A 15,739-nucleotide genomic window follows, 5' to 3' on the forward strand; every position below is an offset into this window, starting at 1 on the left:
GGGCTAGCCAGAATTTGAAACCTAGCAGGTACCTTTACTGATTTTAGCTGTTTCTGGTCTCTAATAGATATTCATGCAAAATGTTTTCCTCAAGCCTTCCTCCTATCAGCTGGAAGTTATTTGGAGATCAGAGTTGACATCATGTTGCATGTTTGTTGAATCCTTTATCTGATATTATTGCCGATACATAGTGCATCTCTAGTTGCTTCATCTCTGGGCTTTCTTATGACGCCATTATACTAAAAATGGTTAACTTTGTCTTCACTTTGTAACAGTGTCTACACTAATGAGTGTTCTTGTCAGTTTTACTTGGTAGTGCGTAGTACATAAGAAAAAAAACCACGTTTTTGATGAATTGATCATTGTCGAGCTATAAACCTGCTGCCGTCAGTAACCAGTCTGTCTCTCTGCTCATTGCTTATTCAATTAATTTAATAAATAAATAAGAAATATCAACATTTTTGGCTAAATGTGGGCTTGGAGGTATAAAATGAAATACTCTTGCCTTGTGAAACAACAGATGGCTCTCAGCCTCTGCAAGATTTTCAAGAACATTTCTGCCTAAAAATATCCCACCTCAGTAAGTAGATACACATTGTGCCTCGCAGTGGTACAGAGCGTTTCTTTCTGTTTGTTTGTTCTGTGAAGGGAAGCTCCAAGCATCTTCATTTCCTCAGGCTGTGTTTGAAGCTCAGGAAACAATCTACATTCTTGACAAGCATCGCCCTCAGTGGCTCAACTCACTGGCTTTAAGGAATGCTAATGTTTTTGTCTTGGTAAAAGTGTAAAAGGCATGCAGCTCCAAGAGGCGGGTGAATTAAAATGCAAACAGGACTAGCAAGCTTGGGTGTGTGACTTATCAGGTCGTTAAAATATTTGCTTTGTCTGTTAGTTGTCTGACCCATTGTAATCTCCTTTATTCTCCATACAAGTCAAACCGAACACACCCGCAGTGAACATCAAATGCCTTTCATGCCACAATACTGGGTACAGCATACAGACTCAAAATACAAACAGGAGTGTTCATTTCTGTTGGGTTGGACAGAAAGGGTTGTTGTTGGTGCTGACGATTATGATGTTACTTTGTGGAAAGTATCTCGGTTTTAGTGGCTGCGTGTTTTTTTTTGTTGTTGTTTTTTTTTTTTTTTTTAATTCCCTCGCAGACCTTGTGGATGCTGTGCTTGTGTTTCTATGGAGTCCGCCCACTCGGTACACTCAGCCAGCTTGGCAGACTGGAAAGCAGCTGAAGTTTCTGCAACGTGGCTCCGACTGGCTGTTTATCAGTCAAGAACTTTGACACTGGGAGAGCAGGAAGTTCAAACCTCAGGGGAGCCGCAGCTCTGAGAAAGATGAAACAGAAAACGGGAGGCTTAAAATATTCATAAAGGTTGAATCTGTCTTCACATTTTATTAGCGAGGTCCCCAAATATAGAAGATTGCTTGGGGAAATAATGAAGGACTCAGACTGTTGATGCATAAATTTCTAATCACCAGTTTATGAATAGCTCTGACTTGTTGCTGTAAATGTTTGCTAAAGAAAAAAATAAATAAACTTCTCTGTATTTTTGATAATTGTAAACAGAGCTGGCTTCTATATAAAATACTCAAATAAAATAATTATTTCTCAAGAAAAGTCCAAATTTACAGAACTGTCTCTCAACATTACTAAAAAAATTAGAAATACATTATCAAAATCCTCCAAAACTAAACTAAAGAATTAGAGCAATATTTGCTCCTTCACTAAACACAAATGTTTTTCTATTTCTGTCCAAATGTACAATATGCATCTTATGAGAAGACATTCGTTTCTTTTAATAAAATGATTTCAAAAATAAGAAAAAGAAATCTCCACCTTTTCAGTATTTGAAGGAAAATCATTGTTAGGAGCAGAGGACAGTGTCGTATTGTGCTGCAGTTAAACAAAAAAAAAAGTTATTTTAAGACGAAATGAATACAGACAGAACATCTTAAATTGTCTCAAAAGTCTTGTATTATTGCTTTTAGCATTATCGCACAGTGGTTTCTGTTCATATTCTCTGTAGAGAAATTGGGACTCTTACAATAATTGATGCTAATCTGTTACAGATTCGAGAACAGCTGGAATCAGACTCTTACAAAGGGATCAAACAGATCCCTTTCATAAGGGATCATATTTACTTTAATATTCTAAGCTTCCTGTTGTTTGCTGATTACTCCTTCGCTGTTTTTGCAACCTGAATAAACAGCCAACACCCGTCTGCTGAAAAGGTTTAATTCATTTTTAAACACTACTCTCTGATAGTGAACACAACTGTCTTTGTTCTGCAGTGGCAACTTCCACAGAGAAAAGTGTGATTGTTGGCACAATGTTAACCTGTTAGCATGCAGGTATGCAGTGTTCCTTGATAAATAAAATAGCCATAAACCCGAGTCCCGAGGTGAGACCTTGTTATTCAGAAGATTTGTGAATCTACACTTCCCAGGCCTGAAGGCGAACTAGAAAACCTATTGATCTCTGTCCAGATCAAAGCAAACCATCAACTCAGCATTTTCCTCAGTAGGTTCCTTCTCTTTTTTTTTTTTTAACTCAAAGATGCTGATATAAGCAGATGCTCTTGTGGTTTCACAGTTTCATATTCCTACACCAAGAACTTGTTTTTTATTTGAGAAATTACTTCAGTGTTACTCATAACTATATTTGAAACGACTCAAAAATACCTCATTGAGCACAAACAAATCAAAAATGGTATTTGAAATGCTACCGTTTTGCTTTAGACTCAAAAAATACTTTCAGAAACACTAACACAGGTGTTAGCACGTTTCCCATTTCTAATAAATTCTTCTGCCTTCAGAAAATGAAACATTTTCTGTAATTTCTAGTTTGAAACTGCCGCACCTCCGCTAATACCACATTATGTTTCCTGTTACATGCAAGTTTCACATCCCCACTGACTAATATAGGAACACAGAGGGAACAGAGAGCGCCTCACAGCATGGGATACAAAGCGATCCCACGCTTCCTGTTGGGCTTTAGCTGAGATGATGGTTTTTTCACACACTCCTTTACTACATTCAGGTGTTGGACAGATGCTACACATGTGCTCCAGCAACGGTACAGTAGTAACTTAACGGTGGCGTAGTAGTGCTAGTATTTGCACACATTTAGACATGAATACATTTGTGGAAGCTCCTTAAAAAAGATCTGTAAAATGACTATCCTATATTGCAAGTTTATAGTGTTTTTATAAATGATGATCCAAATCAACACAGAAATTATTTATCAGTCCCAAAACAGCCCTTCTCTTATACCAGGTGTCTGTAATCTGAGGCAACAAATGGAGCTTAATGACTTTGGATAAAATGATAAAGAACCAACTAATGTTTTACATATAGATATCCATCCATTTTCTTTACACCCTTGTCCCTTATTGGGGTTGCGAGAGGTGCCTATCTCCAGCTAACGTTCCGGGCGAGAGGTGGGGTACACCCTGGACACACACACTCAAACCTAGGTACAATTTTTTAGAGAAACCAATTAACCTGACAGTCATGTTTTTGGACTGTGGGAGGAAACCAGAGTACCTGGAGAAAACCCAAGCATGCACAGGGAGAACATGCAAACTCCATGCAGAATCAAACCCAGAACCTTCTTGCTGCAAGGCAATAGCTCTACCAACTGCGCCACTGTGCAGCCCATCGTATAGATATAACAAATGCAATTAATCTTTGAATAAATGTACTGAAAATAAACTGGGTTTTTACAGTGTTTGATTACTGCTGCAGTAAAATATGAATGCATCTTCACCAGCAGTGCTAACGAGTTAGCATGTGCAGATAGACCAAAAAGTTTACCAAATGGACCAATATCTTCCCAATCAAGTGATTAATTGTTTAAACAAATTAATCACCGTTACTCAAGTCGGTAGTGGGTTAACTAGATATTAACGTACAGAATCAAACAATCAGTGAACCAACACTTTTTGAAGGAAACGAAGGAGTCAGAGCTGTTTTTGAGGCAGGAAAAGGAAGGCCGTAACCAGTTGTGATGGAGGTAGTTTTGCCAACAACAGCAACGTCAAGAACGAAGCTGAGGAGTTCAACAAGCATCAGAGGGTGGAAGAGGAAATGGGAAAGTTGTGGAAAATAGCTGGTGCCAAAAGTCTTTGAAAAACTTGTGGCTGTGAACCGATTCAAGGAGATGGGCTGGAATCTTGGATTTAGACTCGAGCTGCAAAAACAGACGTTAGATTTGACATGCTGTCTGTGTTTTGGATTTTCAAATAAAAGTACCTGCTTTCTTGTTCTTTCTGAGCGTTAGCATTTTCTTTACCATATTGCATCTTTCTCTTTGTTTTAGACTGAAACATGTTTAGGCTTGGCAACAATATTTTTTTTAATCCAGATTATGTAATAGTTTCACAAATACACAGACTAAGAAGAGAAGTTTCTACACCCTACCTGTTGGTACACTGGAGGAGTGGACAATTCAAAGATTGTGATTAGCAGGTTGGAGCAAAGACTCTTTCTTTCCTCATTAATTCATTCAAAATGCTGATATTTACAGACATTAAAGAATTTCTGTCTTTTGTAGCAGATTTACATTTGTATCATCAATGGTTGAAATAACTTGAGTGGTTATGACAGTTTTTTTGTTGTTGTTGCATGAAGTAAATAATTGGTTAATGTTTGTGTGTTTGATTGGGTGGAGGCGTTAAACATCTCCTCAACCTCAGAGGTCTTTCTCTGGAAACTGGACACTCAGACTTTCAGGACCAAAATTTGAAAGACTTTCATCTACATTGCTTTTTAGCAATAGATGGGGAATGTTGCTGAATAAATGTGTTGTGAGTCTCAGAAGTCAAACAAGGTGGGAAGGCAGATGGAACATGTCTACTATACGTCCATGGACAATAAACAAATGAGTAGTTTGTTTACCTGGGAAGAGCTGCACCAGACAGGCCAATGATAATCTGACCTGACTTGTCAGAGTGATAAACCCCAGCATTCATGTAATTTTTGCACTTACTACACAAAATTTCATTTACATTGTTTAAATAATCTTGAGCTGTGACTGGTCTTGCTGCTCCAGTACAGGTAGCCATTTGGCTAACTGCTGCTCTGATCATGTGATGTCTTTAAGGTCACTAACTCAAGCAGCACAAAAAGTTTACAGGTGCTTTCTGCGCTTTGATATAAAAAAAATGCTTATTTTTCAGGAATCCTACTACACCCAGGCAGTTGGTATTTTTATATTTGAGCATTACAATCTCATTAAATTGGACATCATTTTAGTTTTAATTCATGACATTTTTCTACAGTAATATTTGTGTTGAAGGAATTTGAACTGGTATATGTAGTATTGCCAATTTCTTGAAAAACATCAAATCACTAAACAAATAGAACCGTCTTTATCTTTAGTACTGTCTTTTCCTAGACTTGACATTTAAAGCATCTGGTGTTGCTCCATGTGTTGTTTAGAGATTTTCCCATGGTGATGAGGATGATATTCAAAGATGCATGTGGGATGCCGTACAGCTGGTTGTTGAGTGGGTCTGCCTAGAGGAGGCGTGGCTGACCAAACTGGTGAAAGGACGCACCGAAGGCCGTGTGTTTTGTGGCAGAGGCTAAGGAGCTGCTATTTGTTAAACAACTCATGCAAGTACGAAAATGCCATGCTTAAGTTTAGAACTGTCTCCATAGCAATACATCTAAAGCCAGCTGGACTGCGTTACTTTCAGGGAACAAACTGGTGGGTTGCCTGCGAAAACTACCAGAAAAACACTTACTTACTATGGAGACCGAAGGGTGACCGGTGGACAGACTTTTCATTTTGCAGACAAAGGAGTTACTCTGACCATGTAGGCTTCATCTTGTGCTACTTTCTGGCTGTTGCTTCCATCCTGTGCACAATAATCATGGAAACGGATTTATTTTTAGACACACACTCGACTGAATCACCATCACTGCATGTTTGCTTTTATATCCGTCAAAAACATTGTGCGTGCTTGGAGAATCTGACTCACTACTCCTTTCTGTGCACATAAGGAGGCAGAAGGAAGACTTGTGAGGCAGTCGGCGCCCACCGTAGGAGCCTCACTCAGCCTGCTGGATATTGTCATCTTGTTTCACACAATGGTGGAGATACTTCACCTATTCGGTGTCCTGCCGTGCCGCTCCATGTTCTGTCATTATTTATTCATGTTTCTCCATCGCAATGTTGCTTTTATGTTCTTCATTTAGCCAAGTTTTGAGTTTTGCAGCAGGTTTGGATAATTGGCTGTATTATGTCAAGTCCATGAGTTTCTTAAATGTACAAGGCGCCCATTGTTATGGATGAAAGATATCTGTGCTTGTACTGATTGGTATTTGTTTGCTATTGTCTTATGTAAGATGTTTCTTTATTTTGGCCACACCAAATATTGTGTAATTTCACTTTGAGCAGAAACTTGATCTAACCTTACTTTGAACAGGTTAAAACTGAAATTATTCATATTTATAATCCATCACATTGATACTTTGAACCATCATAAAAATACAATACAGTAACCAGTTGTGAAACAAGCAATAAATGTTACATTTTGTCAAATGCCATCACCAAAGTAATCAAACTAATATACATCAAGTGTGTTGATCAATCACACCTTAGGTCAACAAGGTAGACCAATCAGCCATCTTGTTTTTGGACTGTGGAAGGAAGCTAGAGTAACCAGAGAAGAGGAGAGAGCATTTCAGATCTGTTGCATTAGAATAATAAAATAGCTGGCGTTTCAGTTTCCTGTGTTATTATTAATATTTTTATGTGCTATATTTGGCTCGATGTGGTTCAGTTTGGCCTTTTCTGATTATAGTACCATTCTGTCAAACTGCAGAAACAGACAGTTGTTAAACACCATTAAGTGTTGCCAAACTAGGGATAAAAATGAACAAAGTTAGTATTTCCAAAGATCACGTTTTTAACCAGTTGTTGCTGTTTAAGAGTGTTATGCGTCAACATACAGCCAACACTCTCTGTCCCCATGGAGGAATTTGGTGTCGCCACACAGACACTGAGTGAAACCACAGTAGCACGAATGAAGCACTGCATTGACAAAATATGTGTGGGCTGCAATTTACGTGGCATTATCTCCACAGACTCAATGTAAATACAGATCCTTTCAAAAGCATTCATAGCCCTCGAGTTTTTTACATTTTGTCATGTTACAACCACAAACTTCAATTAGTTGTGTTAGGATTTTATTTGCAAGATCAACACAAAAATGCATAAAAGGGAAGGGAAATTATCCGGACGGTATACGTTTTTCTAGAAGTAAACATTTGGAGGGTCTCTTCTTTCTGTCATTTCTTTCCCAAGGCTAGATATTTGGGTGACTAATGATTGTCCCGTCTGCAAATTCTCCTGATCTGTAAAACTCTGCAGCTCCTCCAAAGTTACTACGGATCTCTTGGCTGTTTCTCTAGATTAATTCTCTTCCTGCCCGGCCTATTGGTTTAAGTGAATGACCATATGTTGGTGGATTCCAGTTGTGCAATATTTTTTCCATGTTTGAACGATGGCTTGTGCTCTGAGACAAAACCTCAGCTTGGGATAATGTTTTACAACCTAACTCTGCTTTAAACTTTTCACCATGATGACTTTTGTGAAGGAAGTTGTCTTCTTTAGATGTTTTCCTGTCATTTCCTCATGTCATTCTTGTTGCAGCGCCACCATAGGTGAGGAGGGGAACAGGTTTCTCAAAGGGTTTGGTTTGTTTGACACCGTGCAGTGTGAAAGAGAACCACACCAGCTAAAAATGTAACAAATGTTTGAATTTTGGTCCCAGATCAAACTGAGTCTACCAGACTATGAGGTGTGAAAATCCCCTTAACCTCTGAAGCAGAACTTCTACATTTATACTGAGATTAAACCGCGCTGAAAAAAATCTGTCTCTGCAACAGGACGTGGGAGTTTGCAATGCCTTAAAAGCAATCTGCAGTCTTTCTCAAGTCTAGCTGCAACACTTTAAAAGGCAGCCTCTTGCTTACGAAGGGGTGCGGTCAGATTGAGTTCCTCTGTTAACCACCAGCCACAAACTGAAGCCTGTTTAATCCCAGACCCGAATGCGGTTCACTTTCGACCCACATGCTCTACATCCTTGGCAAGCTGCATGTTGTGGGATCAAAATGAGACCATTACTGAAGAACATAAATTCTGACTGTCAGCCAGTCCACAAATGATCCACCCTCATATTACTGAGGCTTTCTGAGACACAGATGGGCTTTGTCAGTGCCAGTCGCTGCTGTTTCTGCCCACACAACCTGGTGTGGTAACAAAAAAAAATACAATATTGATATAAATAGATTGGAGTTGCAGGATTCGTTTGTAAAACTTGTAATTTAAAAAAAAAATGGTGATCTTCCATCTCGATCACAGGCTGCATTGCATTTTAATTAGATAACGGCTGAATCTTTTCAGGATAAAATTCATCGCTCTTGTTCACCTCGCACTCTGCCCAGTTGTTTGTGTCACATGATGGCGATCCCGTCCTCCCTCTGGTTCTTTCTTCCTTCACTGCAAAAAGAAAAACCCAAATTCTTTGCAAATATTTTTGCTCTCTAGATTCAAGTGCAAATATCTTTTATACACTTGAAATACAACAAAACAAACTTACAAGTAACTTTTCAGCACAATATAGGATCTTGTTTTAAGTCATTAATATTGATGAAAACATACTAGTTATGAGTGAAATAATCTTCCAGTGCAGCTATACGTTTTAACTTGTAATGTGGGAAAAATGGCAGATTATTTACTTGCAATTAGTACTTTTTAAAATCGATATTAAGAAATGATTAACTTAAAACAAGCTCCTATATCATGCTGAAATGTGTCGTCTTATGTCAAGTCTACCAAGTTGTTTGCACTAGAAGCAACATTGATAAGTATTTGTTTTTGTAGTGTTGTTTTTTTTAACCCTTGTTAATCACAAGTGTAAAACTGAGAGGTGAGAACAGAAACATGCCCATGGCAGCAGCTATGTGACACGCTTCTCCTTTGTATGAAGCAGAAAGAGAGCGAGGCACTTCTTCCTCTTTCTGGCTGCTGTGTGGAGGCTGTCCGCCGCTTCTCGTGTCCTTTCATTTTCACCCCCGACTTGCTCCATAGGGCCAAGCAGCAGATATTTATCCTCAGTTGTGGAGCAGAGCACTCAGGCTCCAGGACAGCATCTGCTACTTAACAAGTGAGTGGTCTGCTCGAGAAATCACATGCTGTATGTTTTTGTTGTGTTGATATCCTTTTATTTTTTTTAGATCAAAAATTGGTTTGAGTTTGGTTTTCAAAAGTCCAGGGTTGGTGGGGCTGGGGGGGGATGTTTGAACTTTATATAATGAGAAAGAAAAGTCTGGGAAAACATCGGCAGTAGATGTTTTCAGCCTGATTTCTGACATTTCTGGCAGCTCGTCTCTGCCGCTTCACCAAAAGCGAAATAAGAGCTGGGTCAGAACTTTGCACAACTTTTAGGAACAGTGGCTTACAACAGGTAATGCCATTTACACTTTGCTACAATAATATTAATTTCCAATGTTCTTTTTTTTTTATTTTTTAGTAAGCTTACTATTGTCATGATCTGAATGTAGCAACATTGTACTTGATAGCCTCTCGAGATGTTCAAGAAAATGTCAAACTATCTTTAAATGCCTGATTAAAAACCACAACAGGAAAGCAGCTAATTTTGCAACCACAGCTTTGCAGGACTGCTATTTCCTCTTTGATCAACATTATATCTGTAGTTTCATGCAAACATACTGACAGGATGTATGCTGTTTTACATGTAGAGCTCCTAGTTTGGGTGCATGCATTCCTCTATGCTGCTTATTCTAACCATGCTGACATGCAATGAGTGTTTGAAGTGGTGGGAGAACTTGGTTGCACTGCTGTAGTGTCTCAACTTAAAGCTGTTTCTGCCTCTGATCATAGGTTATGATAAGCCATGTTAGCCAGTGTAAATGATGTGCACACAAAAAGTACATTAGCGTGGTAGCTGATTTATAGGGAAAAGCAGAGCAACTTTCCTGTACCTTGTTCGGCCTTCCTGTTATCTGCTGAGTGTTTTTCTCTCTCACTCATTTAAACTGCAGACATGTTTCAAGGTAATGTAGAAAATGCTTTCCTTTTTTATTAGCTTTTCACTTATTTCCTCTAGTTGTAAACGCCTGAATTTTGAGTGCTCCTCCTTCAGCAACAACATCCACAGTGAAGAGTGTTGTTACCACTAACTTATTGAACTGGTTGAAAATGATCGAGTTTCTGACAGACTGGGCTGCCGTTCAGTGAAGCTGAGAAAGGATATGTGTGAGATTAATATAAATGTTTAGAAACATTTGTTGAAATTATTGGGGGGTTTTTTAATGGGTTATCGAGTCAGATGGAAAACCAAATGGTTTTGTGAAAAACCAACTTTTTATCCATCTGAAATTGGTTCCGCTGGCAGCCGTCATTTATTTCTGCAAATAAATATACAAAACGTGTATAAATAACTTCCCTTTTTTCTTTTCTCTCCTCTCTGTAGTGTAGTCCATAAAACTGCTCCAGCACTTTGTCCCGTATTCAGCCTACCATTTAACGTGCTATTTTTAGCAGTAATTAAGGCAGATGACTACCTATGACTTATTTCAGAACCACAAATTATGCTTGCCTTTATGTGAAGTTTGGATTTTTTTTAGAGCAGGGTCCATGTTTAGGATTTCACAAGTCATGTTCAAAGCCATGCCTTTTTTCTGCCTGTGAATTTTTTTTATCAGATTGTTAAAAAATGTAGACCAGTTACTCTTTCTAGATTTCTATTGTCAGCTAAATAGCGATCGCAGTTTCTCATCTAAACTTTTACGTTGTTCAAGAGACGAGAACGGAGCCTCCGTGTCTGTTTGTCGTAGAGATTGAGGTTTCACAGCTAGTAGGTCGTTGGGAAGTAAGTGGGACACCGTTCTGGCTCCTGAGAATCAGACCTCCGCAGTGCAATATGGCGAGGTCAGTTTTGCAGAACGTGGCTCCGCAGTGGCCGAAAGAGGTGAAGCCAAAGAGCTTTTTTTTTTTTTTACTCTCAAAGCTGCCAGGTTATCTTTGATCGTTCTGTTTTTGTTTTTTTATTTGAAAAATATAAATAGAGTATCCTAAACGGGAACGTCTCAAATTACACCTTTTCTGTTTGTCCACCTCGTGATGAGAGCAGGTCAGACTCATGCCTGGCAGTAACGGCCGCGTAAAATGACCTGAGACGAGGTGAGATGTCACTGCTGAGGCGTTGTTGGACGGCCCACTAAGGCAGGAGTTAGTCACAGGATATTGCCCCGAGAAGTCCTGAGGATCATCTGATGGGCCAGAAGAGAAACACATGCTCTCACACAAAACACTGAACACAATCAGCAAGTCCTGAAGCTCCTCTAATCTTTTCTGTAAACACCAACACGAAAAATCTACAGATTATTTCACAAAGTGTTTGTAGCTTCGTTATCTTATGATTTGTATGCCATGCTAATAAATACCAGCAGTATTTCTAGATGAGAGGTAAAATATTAAACTTGTCATCATAGCTCTGTGACCTCAGACTACATCCTCCATCTTCTCATAATACATTTAAAAATGAACACGATCCTGTGTATCTAGAGTCCTAGATACTAGAGTCCCTAAAAAGACATTTTTTATTACAATATTTCCTCTTCAGCTGTGTTTAGATTTGTACCCAGTGATATTTATACCGATTACCCTGCTGAAATCAAGAAATATATTAAATAAATATGAATAACACAAAGCTACTAATAAAGCAGTAAAGATTCATTTAGTGATTAGAAGATCAGACGAAATATTACGAGAACAGAAACTTGGAGGCGACTGTTGGCCGATGTTGACTTCGAATTTATTGTGCTATTTTGTGGTACTGTTATGATAATGATAAAATTATTTAAAAAAAATATAAATTTTAAGGTATGTAAAACATTCCCATTTGAAACAGGCTTCTTCAGGACGCCTCTTACTTAAACAGGTGTGATTTATTTCACTAAACGGCACACAGTAACTACATTTAATCATATTTTCAAAGCTACTGATATTTATTCATGATCTCGCGAAATGCAAACATGGGAACGATAACATTTCCAATGATGCTTTCAGTTTAGCTTTTTATTTGACATAATGAATCACAATCCTTAACATATGAGGTTTTCCACATATGCCCGCCCCCGTTAACATCCATCCACCCTTTCATTTCTACGACCGTTTATTCTCCAGCGGCCATTGGGCGAAAGGCGTTGTACGCCCTGGGCAACGACGGGACAAACAACCTTGCATGCTCACACTCAGACCTGAAGGTTGTTTAGACATTCAGTACTTCAGGTATTTTTAGACATCCTTTATTTTTACATTATAATGATTCTACAGAACTCTCTAGAACGGTTCAGACATGTTTTATCTTCTAGTTTTGTTCAGCATTTCATCTCCAGATATTCACTCAAAATATAATTTTTGGTGGAGAGAATCAGAAGGAAGTAAGTAAGGCAGAAGCAAGGCTTTGCTATAACGCTTCATAAGTATACGGTTGACTTATAAACCCATGTGCGTCATGTAACGGGTCCATCATGAATTATCCGGTTGCCTCGGGAGATCAGGTTGCTAAAACCCTAATCAATAAGTCAGCCTGGCCACAGGGAACAACACAGGAGGCACGCTCATGTTTAAGTGGCCTCCTGTTTTCCCCAGATGAAGGCTTTTCCTTGAAACATAAAACGCAGTCATGCTGACCACATCCTGTTGGCGATGGAAACACAAACCCCTCATTGTGTGGGTTTTTGAAAACATATATTTCTCAGAAAGATAACCGTTGTGGCCTTGGCCATCTGCGTTCCTACTTGCTACTTATGTGCATGTTGTGTCAAGTCTTGGTAAGTCCCTCCAGGTTTGAGCAAATTAGATAAGAGAGGCTGTTCCTTTACCTTCCTCTGTCAGGAAGCGGTTCAGTGGTGTTACTTATTACAGCGGCTTTTCGTTTGTGTATTTTGGAACGGCAAGAAAATGCCACCAGACGGTGTTGCTGCCTTATAGGTTTGTTGTCCCTATTCTTCTGTGCTTCCTATTGGCATTGTGGATAATTGCATAACATTATTTAAAGAGAAAAAAAGATTAAAGTTAAAGGTCTGTTTCCAAGTCTGTTTTGTTGTTGTTGTTATGATAATCATTAAACAAGCTCCAGATAGAATCGATTAGGACAAAAGTTACTAAGCGCCAAGGTAAAAATAAGATATAAAAATGCTAAATGTAGCTTTTCTGTCTCCAAACAGGCAGCCATGCTTAAATCGGGCGCCACCAAGGGAGGGCTGCCCAAGCCGGGACTCCAGGAGCGGGTAAGGCAGGGATCCTTGACCTCCTCTACCTCCACCTCTGCAGCCTTGAGGAACTCCAGGTCTTCCAACACGCTGGCTTCAGACCAGCGGCTCAGCAAGGTGAGTCACAGCAACCAGGTATAATTTAATCTGAATTTAAATTACATTTATTCAGAAGATTATTACAATCTAACTACAACTCATAACTGTTTGAAACCTTTAGTGCACATTTGACCATTTGTAGCAAAGAATGCAGCTAAAAGAAAAAGCCCATCTAACATGAACATGTGAAAAGATCCCATCCCTTTTCTGCTTGACTTAACATCAATACCGTGTAGGGGGGATTTATTGACTATATATTTGTTTTAGATTAGCTGATAATTGGATGCAAAAGGTTTTTTATGAACAGAATTTGAATCAAGTAGCCCTAACTTTGCTACTTGATGAGTTCTGGGTACAGAAAGTTTTTTATTATTATTATTTTAAATACAAAATGTATACATTTTTGAACAATTTTTGGCTTAATTACTGCTTTGAATTTTTAATTTCTGTATACTGAGTGAACGATTAATTGATTACTAAATTAATTCATAATTATTTCAACAACCAATCCAATTAATCGTTTCAGCCCTATTATGATGTTCCTTCACTAATGTTGTCTATCAAACGTCTGAGGCCTTCACAGAACAGCCTTATTTACACTGAGATTGATTACACTTATATTTACAAATTAGGAGACTTCGACAAGCATTTGGGTTTATTTAAGGAGTAGAAGAGTATAATGTTGGCACTAACCTGACGTGTGTGTTTGTAGCTGAAAAGGGCCAGCAGTGACGATGCCTTGACGAAGCCGGCCCTTGGCGCCGCAGCCGCAGGCTCCCGGATGAAGAAGACCGTCACTACCGGAGGAATCTCTGACCTGGCAGAGGCCCGCCCTCGCAGCCTTTCAGGTAGGCGCTCTGCAGCTTCTGGCTCCGTCACAGTCGGTGAATTGACCACATGCCGCCACTAGGTGGCCACAGAGCGCCGCTAAGGCTTCTGTTGGAGCGCAGCTGGCAGCAGGCTGCCTGAAAAAGACTCCATTTATCTTTTTCTCTAGTTTTCCTGTTTGCACTTGTTTGTGGGATTGAGGTTTGGTGGCTGGGAAGGAAGACTGTGGAGGTTCTGGCCTGGAAAGTCTTAGTGAACCATTTTATAATTTGTAAATGACCGAGTGTTTTAATGGAAATTAATGGAGACTTTCTTTATTTTTACACTTAGTAGCTGGAATTGTATTTACTTCTCTATTGTAGCATTTATGTACAATACTTTGCCTTTCTTTTACCTTATTCATTAGCACTAAATTAATGTTTTTCTTAGAGAATTCATGACGTCTTTAATCAGCTTTTTTTGCTTATTCCATCCATTATCCTACTTGCCTTGTGGGGTCACCAGGGGTACTAGAGCCTAATCAAGCGCTAATCATGGCAAGCAATAACCATGATTAGGGTTATCATTTGTGATTATTGTAATAATTGTCATCTACTTTAGTAATCAAATAATCATTAACAGCAGTATACAGATTCTGAAACGGGGTATTTGCTGAAAGAACAACATGCTAAGAGCAGTAATTAAGCCAAAACCATAAGATAATATTATACATTTAAGATAAGAAAGCTTTGTAAGGCTGCTTTAGCTTCACCTGGTTCAAATTCTGCAGGGGGGAAAAAAAATTCCTATTAAGCACTTTTTGATATCAAGTTATTATTCCATTAATCCAGAAGGTGATCGCCAGATGAGACCTCGGCTGCTTTGATGCCAAGTCAAGTATAAAAGGCTGAACTCTCCACATGTCAGAAGTATTATTTTAGCTTTAGATGCATCTTCACTACAAATGATCAAGGTAACATTTTTATCATTTAAAGGAACTGAATTATTTATTTTTATGCACTTCTTATCTTGTACAAAAAAAATCCTTAAGCGTTTAAATAAAACTTCTGCAGAATGTGTCAATATTTTTATTTGATTACTCATCACAGTAAACCCTCCCGACCCCACTAATGGACAAGGGTGTAAAGAAGATGGATGGATGGATGGATGGATGGATGGATGGATGGATGGATGGATGGATGGATGGATGGATGGATGGATGGATGGATGGATGGATGGATGGATGGATGGATGGATGCTCGCTCATCACAGTAATCAATAGAAAACATGATGACTGATAATAGCTGGTTCCAGGCCTAAATATAAGTAGTCCTTTAAAAAATAAAATGTAGCACCTACTTGTTTGTTGGCATTACACGTTATGAGATGAACTAAAACTAATTAAAAAAAATTAAATAATGTATTTTATATTTGGTGAAAACAAGGAAGTTGGAGATTAGGAGTTTGTCGGTGCATCTTTTCAAAGAACCCTCAACGCGTTGCA

General features: G+C 38.8%; 1 protein-coding gene and 1 long non-coding RNA gene across 4 annotated transcripts in view; one reads left to right on the forward strand and one right to left on the reverse strand.

The window, feature by feature from the left end:
* The window catches only part of specc1 (sperm antigen with calponin homology and coiled-coil domains 1), an 86,286-nt gene that overhangs the window by 8,052 nt on the left and 62,495 nt on the right, over positions 1-15,739 (forward strand). For 2 of the 3 annotated variants that reach the window (XM_014989694.2, XM_088012266.1), the window contains 2 exons: positions 13,285-13,446; positions 14,141-14,276. In XM_014989694.2, the coding sequence (XP_014845180.2) occupies positions 13,291-13,446; positions 14,141-14,276 (292 nt within the window). In that variant the 5' untranslated portion in view covers positions 13,285-13,290. Of the gene's footprint in view, positions 1-8,983; positions 9,195-13,284; positions 13,447-14,140; positions 14,277-15,739 lie in introns of those variants that run through there. The other variant, XM_014989696.2, reaches the window with a different exon arrangement.
* On the reverse strand, positions 876-14,209 carry LOC106919392 (uncharacterized). The gene is made up of 4 exons (XR_001418614.2): positions 14,122-14,209; positions 11,224-11,322; positions 8,457-8,527; positions 876-1,340 (listed from the first exon to the last, which is right to left on the reverse strand). It is a non-coding gene; the product is annotated as an uncharacterized LOC106919392 (long non-coding RNA).

This window comes from Poecilia mexicana, unplaced genomic scaffold (genome assembly GCF_051168715.1).
Source record: "Poecilia mexicana isolate PSO_F unplaced genomic scaffold, ASM5116871v1 scaffold_14, whole genome shotgun sequence".
Classification (NCBI taxonomy): Eukaryota; Metazoa; Chordata; class Actinopteri; order Cyprinodontiformes; family Poeciliidae; genus Poecilia; species Poecilia mexicana.